The sequence below is a fragment of the Littorina saxatilis genome, linkage group LG7 (assembly GCF_037325665.1).
Source record: "Littorina saxatilis isolate snail1 linkage group LG7, US_GU_Lsax_2.0, whole genome shotgun sequence".
NCBI classification, from domain to species: Eukaryota; Metazoa; Mollusca; class Gastropoda; order Littorinimorpha; family Littorinidae; genus Littorina; species Littorina saxatilis.
This window is the reverse complement of record NC_090251.1, coordinates 40,443,528-40,453,686: the sequence shown is the minus strand read 5'-3', so window position 1 is coordinate 40,453,686 and position 10,159 is coordinate 40,443,528. Positions and strand designations below refer to the sequence as shown.

The window sequence follows — 10,159 nt, the reverse complement described above, 5'->3', positions numbered from 1 at the left end:
GGAAGCAATTTTCATGTTTCTTCTTCAGCATAATGTGCTTGCATTGTTGGTGTTTATTCAGTCATACAACTTTTTGTCTGTACACCCATTAAGGTTAAAGTCCCTCGAAAAAAACCGTTGAAAACAAAGCGCTAAATGGTTTCAGCAAGTGAACTGAACTTTCGCCGACCATTAACACACTTTGCGCGGCACATTTTTCTCTCCACCTTTCTTTTTGCCGAACTTCTTTGTAAACGAACTTTTCACCGCGCAACACATCCTGTAAATACAGTGCCGTGTGTCCTTCTCGCAAATGACAACATCAACATTCATTAAGACGATGCCAGCGTCCCCTTAAAAAAAAAAAAGGATCCAGGAAGACCCCGCCCTCCCCCAATAAAAAAATGAGTGTGAAAGTGGGGGGTGGGGGGGCGGATTGCGTTTGGCGGGTTCCAGACACGCAGCTACAAAGATTTAGTGCGGATGGAACTGTTCAGTATCGGCCTTTACGGAGCGGCCAAACGTCCCACCAATCTGAAAGCTGCAATTTCAAAAGCCCTGAACACTAATGCGAAAATAATTTCGCTTCCCCATCTTTGGGGTCGTTAATGCCTGGTGGCCGGTGGGGATTAGGAGGAAAAATGTTTCATCAATGGCAAATCATTAGTCAACAGGAAAGCACGCCTCGCCTTGGCCGAAGAAAAAAGTCCAGGAACCGAAACAATTACCACAGATTCACTTTCCAACCCGATTTCTGTAAGGGCCGAGTAAAACTACTTCTTTTTGCTTCATCCCTCTCTTTCACTCAAGCTTCTTTCTTTTTTTTTGACAGACTCCAGATCAAAGCCATTCTTGGAGAATAAGCGTAATCAAGCACTAGGTGCATTACATTAAACTTCGGATACTTCTCTCTCCTCTTTTTTTTCTTTCATAAAGGGAGAAATGACATCGCAGTTACAAGTTTTTAGCGGGGAAAGAAACCACTCGAGTTTTGATGTTGGGACATGTGTTTGACACGACTTGACAGACAGCAATTTGTGGCTTATTGTTTTGCGCTGCTGTGCGATCAAATACCGTTAATTGTTCGTCTCGACGGCGATCCGGGAAAATGGGAAATAACATGATCGATGGTTTGTTTAACAACGTTTACTGTCTTGGTGCTACATCTGCCACAGTGGGTAAAACGCAGGGCAACTCCGTCGAAGCTTTTCTCCGTTTTTACGCCGCTGCTGGTAATGGATCGCTTCTTCAACAATGAGAAATTTCGCGACGAAGACAATCGGTGAACTCGTACAAACGAGCGCAGGACAAGTGTAACAGTCATGAGCAGATTAAGTTGACAAATGAGACAAACTGCAAAAGCTATGTAGTGGTCGATAAAAAATTAAAGGGAAGACAAAGGATAGGGAGGGTTTGGGTGCAGGTGGGGATGGAAAGGTGGGTGGGGGTGGTAGAACGGAGAAGATAATAGCGAAAAAACACGGTAAATGAGAAATAGAACGACAATACAATTCATGATGTAAAAAAATTAAGGACGAAGTGAAACCCAGAGAAGAAATAAAAGACGACATAGAATCTACCGAGCAGAAGACTTAGCTTTTTTCAATAGATCGATTCTTGAGAACGTTCGACACAGAGAACGGTCTGTTCACAAGCAAACGTCCTCTACGAACCGACCGCAATCATCAACAAAGAGAAGAAAAAGCAAACAACACCATTACCATATGGTAACACCACCACCACCACCACTACCCATCACCACCATAAATGACACCCCCATGGTCAAAACCACAGCCATCACAACCACCATCAGCAATAACAACAAAACAAAGAATTGCTGTTTAATTTTCCTGGCGCTTTCTCCCTAATCTTTCGCTTTGGTTGCCTGTATGCCCTTCCCCCTTTTTTCTCTGTAGATTCCTCTGTTTTGCTTCAGCCCCCCCCCCCCCCTCCCACCATTATTCGTTTATCTGGTTTATTATTGTCATGTCCACCATCATGAATATGTGTGGTTCAAGTGATAGTCTTTCGGATGAGACGAAAAACCGAGGTCCCTTCGTGTACACTACATTGGGGTGTGCACGTTAAAGATCCCACGATTGACAAAAGGGTCTTTCCTGGCAAAATTGTATAGGCATACATAAAAATGTCCACCAAAATACCCGTGTGACTTGGAATAATAGGCCGTGAAAAGTAGGATATGCGCCGAAATGGCTGCGATCTGCTGGCCGATGTGAATGCGTGATGTATTGTGTAAAAAAAAGTCCATCTCACACGGCATAAATAAATCCCTGCTCCTTGAATATGTGCGCGATATAAATTGCATAAAAAAAATCCCTGCGCTTAGAACTGTACCCACGGAATACGCGCGATATAAGCCTCATATTGATTGACTGATTGATTGATTGATTGATTGATTGTAATGTTGTACTGTTTGGGTCACGAAACATAAGGTTTTGCTTGAGTCCGTGCCCTAGTTGCATACTGTCAAATGTTTCATGTTAGAATAGGAACAGGAGACTGTAGATGAGAATAACAAGAACAAGCTAACAATGAAAATGTACTCACCAAAACACGAACAATAAAAACCATTTTTGTGTATCGTGCTTTTATTGTTCGTGTTTTGGTGAGTGCATAGTCATTGTTATCTTCTTCATGTTATGTGTTTTGATTAAAACTTTGATTAAACCAAGACGAAACAAAGACTCACGTTTCTTCTCCAGTCCTAACGAGGGTGGGTGGTGAGGAGGGGGGTAGGCGGAGGGGTGGGCGAGTCCAGACATGGGGACAGCGGGGGAGTACCAAGGGTTGTGGCGGGGCCACCCTTGACCGTTGAGTAATCCCAGTTTGTCGTACATGGAGCCCTGACCCATCACCTTCTGGTTCTCCGAGGCCAGGTTCCGCAACACCCGGTTAATGGACGACACCTGAAAGCGAAAGTGAACATGAATTAAAACAATGGTAAAATATAAGAATAATGCTAAATGAGAATTGTTTATTTTTAAAAAATGGTGCGATTTGAGAATTTGTCTTAGTCGGGATATGTGTATATCGATTGGGTTACAACGGGAACGCAGGTTTTGACTATAAAAAAGGAGAGAAAAAAAGAAAAGGACAAGACAAGCATGCAACGGGTAGAAACAATAGCTTTCTCTACGTCAAAAAGCTCTTTTTGACCTACAGATTGGGAATGAACCTATAGTTCATTAAAACACAAGGCTGGTGTTTAAAACTGTCTTTTTTCTTCTGTAAACAAAAGAGATGTTTTACCGAAGATAGTTTGCGGTTTGTGCGACTGCTCAGAATTTAATTTATTTGCTTTACAGGATCAGTTTTTGATTTTGACTTTGTTGATATTAGTCCAAGTTTGTTTCCTGAAAGAACAAGGTAGAACAACACGAACACCTCATCAACATCAGCAGAAGCAACAACGGCAACGATTCACAGCAAAGTGAAATAGCAACTTAAAACAAGGAGAAACCGTGTCGAGAACTTTCAGACATTCTTCATCAACCGTTATATTTAATCTTGTATTTTTTGTGCACATAAAAACTGTTAGTGTCTTCTTGTCCTTTTGAGTTTATGTGACATGTATAAGAATGGATAAAGACCTAGATACATTCACCGCTGATATAATATACTTTGCCTTGTCATTGTTTTGTTTCTTTCCTGTTTCTTTTTCCTTTTAAGGGACGGATAAACACCAACACACTTCAACTTTTTGCACTGTTAAAGGCTTATGTATTCTTGTTCTTTCTAGTTTATTTGACACATGGAATCTGAAAAAATATGATTGAATACACACTGAGACACGTTAGCGGTGGACTTGGCATAACCTTGGAAATATATACATATTTCATACTCTTAATGTTCGTGTTTTTTTGTATTTATTTCTTGACTGAATGAGTTGTTAGAATTGTTAGGAAAACGTGACGTCAGTGGGGTTTGGTCTTAACAAGAAAACGTGCCAAGAAAAGTGTTTTATGACGAAATAGACATTCGGGGCAAATCAACAACGCATTGTGTGGTAGGTATAACTGTGGTCACGTATAAACACAACATGCTTAGTGGCACACGCGGACATACAAGCGCACAGAGGGACGAGAAACACACGCACGCACGCACGCACGCACGCATGCACATACACACACACACATATACACACATACACACACAGAGACAGACACACACACACACACACACACACACACACACACACACACACACGCTCCCCCCACCCCCACACATATACAAACACAAGTCACAGAGATACAGAAACCCATTAAAAACAGAAATGTGCGCACATACACACAACACAACAACAACCTCAAGGTTTAATAAAACCCAGTTCCAGGACAACACGATTTGCTTCTTAATATTTTTGTTTTGTGTTCGTTTTTTCTTTGGTGTCGGGGGACAAAAAACAACAACAACAACAAACATGCGTGTCAAGCCACGAATAAAAAGACAAATACGTGGTGCAGTAGTAGTGACAAGTTTACGGGTGCATGGCAAGTGTAGACAACTCAGAACAGCGCGACACTACATGACAGGAGTCGCCATGTTTGTAGGTCCCTCCCCCCCCTCCCCCACCCCCCATCCTCCACGCTGCCCGTTGTCTATCCCCCACTCGCTGATGAATGAGTTACGCCTTCGTCGACGGCCGTTAGTCCCTAACAAACGAGCTGGCAGGAGTAATGTATTTTCCGACAATTTTCTTCGTCTCCGAGTCGGTCTCAAAAAACAATAAACTGTCGTTGCTTACTTAGCTTTGTGTGTGTGTATAATGGAAGTATGAAGTGAGAGGGGCGTGAGAGGTTGGGAATAGGGAGCGGGACAGAGAGAGAGTGTGGTATCGAGCGAGAGAGAGAGAGAGAGAGAGAGAGAGAGAGAGAGAGAGAGAGAGAGAGAGTGTGGTATCGAGCGAGAGAGAGAGAGAGAGAGAGAGAGAGAGAGAGAGAAAGAAAGAGAGACAGAGACAGAGACAGAGAGACAGAGACAGAGACACAGACAGACAGACAGACAGACAGACAGACAAACAGACAGATGTAACCTAAACGTGAGAGGGAGACTAAGAGAGAGAGAGAGAGAGAGAGAGAGAGAGAGAGAGAGAGAGAGAGAGAGAGAGAGAGAGAGAGAGAGACAGACAGACAGACAGACAGACAGACAGACAGAGAAATAATACTTCTTAGCACAGTGCAGGAGAGAAGAACATGACCAGAAAGGCGTGGAGGTCAGGGGGGGTTGAGCAAGTTGTTAGTAAATTACGGGTCGGTCAGACAGAAACCATCAATTCCCTGGCTTGGACATTCTGTTCAAGACGACATGTCACCTTGCGCGGAGGGAAACACACTGCCCTAACACCTCTATAAAACTTGTCACCGCATTTTCCTCACATGTCCTTGTGTGCAGAATAGGAGCCGTGGGGATGGGGGGGGGGGGGGGGGGGGGGGGGGGGGGGGCATATAATAGAGAGTAAGTGTGAATCAGTAGGCAGGAAGCGAAATTCATTAATGGGTGGGGGAGGAGGGGCAGAGAGAGAGGAAGAGAGAGAGAGAGAGACTGAGAGAGAGAGAGAGAGAGAGAGAGAGAGAGAGAGAGAGAGAGAGAGAGAGAGAGAGACAGACAGACAGACAGAGAGAAAGAGGGTAGGTATGTGTGTTTGTGTGTGACCTACCAGGATCATCCCCTTCGTCCTCACCCTTCGTGAACGAATCATCACTCAACAATAAGCTCTTGTTCGAACATGCGGTTTCGGTTAATTAAGAAGACACCCACAGTTATTCCCCGTCCCACTTTACACGCTGTAGGTTATCATTGTTTATCACGGTCTCTTCCGCAGTTAAATTAATGCTGTTCGAGACCCGCGTCACATGCTGTGAAAGAAGGTGTCTCTGACAGTCGTCAGTCCCTTCCACTCGTTCCTCTTCTTCTTCTTCTTCTACTTCTTCCTCCAGGAACCGCTAGCTCTGAGGTCTGAGAAAGTGATCAGAAGGATCAAGGACACAAATCAGAGCTAATGGAAGGCGGGCGGCTCCCAGAAACGCACTCAATCACGCAAATTGCGGAAAGGGACACAACTCCGGCTAGCGAGAGAGAGAGCAAGAGAGAGAGAGAGAGAGAGAGAGAGAGAGAGAGAGAGAGAGAGAGAGAGAGAGAGAGAGAGAGAGAGAGAGAGAGAGAGAGAGAGACAGAGAAAGTGTGAGAGAGAGACAGAGATAGAGAGAGAGAGAGATCGCATAGCATGTCAAGAACCGCAACCGCGACATCAGCTGTGAATTAGTTGCCCTTGCTAGCGGTGTCGTTCTAAATAATGTCCCCCCGCTGATCAGATCCCTTCGTCAACCTCGTCCTTCGTGTTCACCCGTCCCCTGCTGTCCATTTCCTCCTGTCTGCAGCTCCCAAGTTTGGTGGAGATTTTAGATATACATAGAGAGGGGTGGAAGGGAGGACGGGGGGAAAGAGAGAGAGAGAGAGAGAGAGAGAGAGAGAGAGAGAGAGAGAGAGAGAGAGAGAGAGAGAGAGAGAGAGAGACTCAGACCGTTATTACAAAAGGATAAAGGTTTTAGGCAAAGCCTATTCTTCCAACCTGTCCTTTATACAACACATAAAGACAGACGCACATTACAAATATAAATTCAATCATATAAAATACAGAAATACATTGTATGGAATGCAACAAAATGTGCATTTAAGGAATTACATAAGGAGAACTCAAAAATTACAAAATTACATTGACATAGTTATACCTTTCATTTGGGAATAAAGTTGCTCCGATCAGCTATACATCCGTCAACACTAGTACAAAATGTTTAACAAAATAACAATCGAACAAGACATTTCATTCACGAATGATGTGTGAACGTGACTGAGAGAGAGAGAGAGAGAGAGAGAGAGAGAGAGAGAGAGAGAGAGAGAGTTAGAGAGAGAGAGAGAGAGAGAGAGAGAGAGAGAGAGAGAAAGAGAGACAGAGAGTGAGAGAAAGAGAGAGAGACAGAGAGAGAGACAGAGAGAGAGAGAGAGAAAGAGAGAGAGAGACAGAGAGTGAGAGAAGGAGAAAGAGAGACAAAGAGAGATAGAGAGAGATGGCCTGAAAGAGTTATATATATAGAGAGAGAGGGAGACAGAGATATGTATTGAGAGTGGGAGATAGAGAGTGGGAGATAGAGATAGAGAGAGAGAGAGAGAGAGACAGAGAGAGAGACAGAGACAGAGACAGAGACAGAGAGCGACAGACAGCCAGACGGACATAGAGAGAGAGACAGATAGAGAGAGAGTGCATTAGCAACAATACAATTTTTCTTCTTCTACCAAAACGAAAAGAAAGTCCAGCGCTGGAATTAGTGCAAATCCTCATCAACTTAAAACCACAAATAATGTTGAGAGAACAGTATTAAGGACAGGGCACGTGCAACACATAATAATTATCTGCATTTCTGTTTTAATACCTTCCATCTTGCCTCGAATTGAAACGCAGATTACCTGCATTGGGTTTCAGTAAAAATTAACCGCAAATGTTTTCTGTTAAGTTTCGGCTGTTTATTTTTCATTGCTGCAGAGTCTTTGAATTCTTAGCAGTACTTTGGAGGATGTTACAAGGAGGGTTTGATTCGTATATCGTGCCTTTCCTTGCACATTCATTGTTTCGTTTGCCAAACAGTACTTGTTGAAGACATCCGTCGTTAAATTTCGACTTTGGAAAGTTTCCGCTTGAGAGAGAGAGAGGGTGGGGGAGAGAGGGGGAGCGCGAGAGGTGGGAGGGAGAGAGAGAGGGAGAGAGGGGGAAGGGGGAGGAGAGAGAAAGGGAGAGAGGGGGGAGGGGGAGGAGAGAGAAAGAGAGAGAGAAGGGGGGGGGGGTAGGGGGAGGAGAGAGAGAGAGAGAGGGAGAGAGGGGGAGAGCGAGAGGTGGGGAGGGAGAAAGAGAGGGAGAGAGGGGGAGGGAGAGAGAGGGGGATAGATAAAGAGAGAGAGAGAGAAGGGGGGGGGGTAGGGGGAGGAGAGAGAGAGAGAGAGACAGAGAGAGAGAGAGTGAGAGAGAGAGAGAGAGAGAGAGAGAGGGTGGGGGAGAGAGAGAGAGAGAGAGAGAGAGAGAGAGAGACACACACACACACACATCTATCCTTCTCCATTCTCCCACTAACTTAGAAAAAGCAATACACGAAGGTGACACCATCGCACAACCGCATGATTCACTCTCCCATTTACCTCCCTTTACCCTCACCATTCACAAACTATTCCTCACCACTTCGCTCCCGTCACCCCCCCCCCCCCCCAGCCCCACACCCTCCTCTGTCTTTTTTTTAACGAAAACTGCGGCCACGGAAACAAATCTAGCTCTGCCCAACTGTCTGACAGATCGATTTCCGCTGAAGACGCCTGGAGCATGCGCAAAGACGCTGCCGTCCAAAAGCTTCCCCTCTCTCCCATACCTCATACCTCCACCCTCCCCCCCCCCTACCCCCCAAAAAGAAGTAAGAAAAAAAGAAAGACACCCGCCTGCCTTAGTCCACACGCTGCGCTGCGTGCATTATTGGCATGGGTATGGTAAACCCTCCAGACAAAAAGACAGCGCGTTGCAGTAGCAGACAAACAAAAGGTCCACCCCCACCACCACCACCACCACCGACCACCATCATCATCATCACCACCACTGAACCGCCACCACCACAACCACGAGACGATCGAAGACCGGTGTCGATAAGAACCGCGGTTCTCAGGCAAGTCCTTCGCGCCTTTAGCACGGGGGCCGGAGTGGCCATACGAGATTGGATTTTCGGCTCCTAAACAAATCACCGCAGCAGTTTTCGCGTCCGAGCGCGTTCGACGCGGGCAATTAAACCGCAAACGTGCGGCGGGCTAGCGGGCTATTTAGGTGTAAAGCAATGCAGAGAAGAAAATGAGTCCCGCTGTAAACCGGTCTATATTACTCCGCGGTCGCGAAAGGACTGAGGGTGGACCATAGACCAAATAGCCTGGACCGCCAACTCGTCACGTGACCCTTCGAGGTTACGACGCTCGACTTTCAGGGGTGCTTAGCGTCCGGTTTGAAAGACAGTGAAAAGAAAGCACGCTCCAGTTATTTGTGACAATGGGAGGTGACAATGAACTGGATTTTCCAAAACTCCAAACTAAACTTAACAAAACTCATCGAAAAACATGTTCCATATACACTTTAGCTGAGTTTATTTTAGCATTTTCAGAACTTACCTTGGCAACTTCGTCCATGTTTACAATCGACACCGGATATGACATCCCCTTGATTTCTGAAAGGCCATGTAAGCGTAGGTTCCTAAATGCGAGAGGCAGCTACCTCGTAATAGAGAGAAAGAACGGAGAGAGAGCTAGTTGGCGGTCCAGGATAAATGGTCTATGGGGTGGACGGAGAAGACACGCCACCAAGCCAACGACCAAAGCCCTGCTTTTGTTCGTAGACTGGGTTCTTCTATCCGGTATATTTTATGGCACAAAACGTTAGCCACTCTTGAACGGGCTTCTTTATTTTCGGGCGCCAGCTTTGCGGAACAAGACTGATCTGGTCGTTTGATGTAGATAATGCGATCTGGCTTTTCTGTTCTTTTTGTGTGTGGGTTATTCCAATTTCTGTTGTTGTTGTTGTTGTTGTTGTTGGGTTCTGGTACTTGAATATTTACAACATGAATGATTATCAGCTTCAGCAAATGATTGCCATAAAAGCAATGGTAAAAGCAGCATTGAAGCACTGGAGACGGAAGAAAATGTACGCAAAGAAGGTAAAAAGAAAGATGAAAGAACAACCAGGAAGGAAGAGGCAGCAACACAGGAAAATCAAGAGAAAAGGCTTGAAACTCGAGGAAGAAAGATAGAGAGGGAAAAAAAGACTGAAACAAACTAGATCTGCATTCACACAGTCGCAAGACTAAAGAGAAGAATCAGAAGGTACTGGCAGGAAGGAAGGAAGGAAGAGTAGAAGTGTGAGACGGCAAGAGGGTGGGAGGACATATGGGGCGGGGGGGGGGGGGTGGCGGGAAGGAGGGGGCTGGGGGGGATGGAGATGAAGAACCAAAACGGGCTTGGGGAGGTGAGAATAGTAGTTATGAAGAACAAGGACCACAAAAAAGCAGTGAGAATGAGGGGTGGTGCGTGATGGGGTGATCGGGGGAGTAGGGATGGAGGGGAGGAGATTGCAAGACGAAGAAGAATC

General features: G+C 45.5%; 1 protein-coding gene across 1 annotated transcript in view; it reads right to left on the bottom strand.

The window, feature by feature from the left end:
- Positions 1–10,159, bottom strand: part of LOC138971458 (paired box protein Pax-6-like) — a 90,839-nt gene that overhangs the window by 22,829 nt on the left and 57,851 nt on the right. Inside the window, exon 4 of the mRNA XM_070344187.1 lies at positions 2,690–2,906. Coding sequence (XP_070200288.1) covers positions 2,690–2,906 — 217 coding nt within the window. The remainder of the gene's footprint in view (positions 1–2,689; positions 2,907–10,159) is intronic.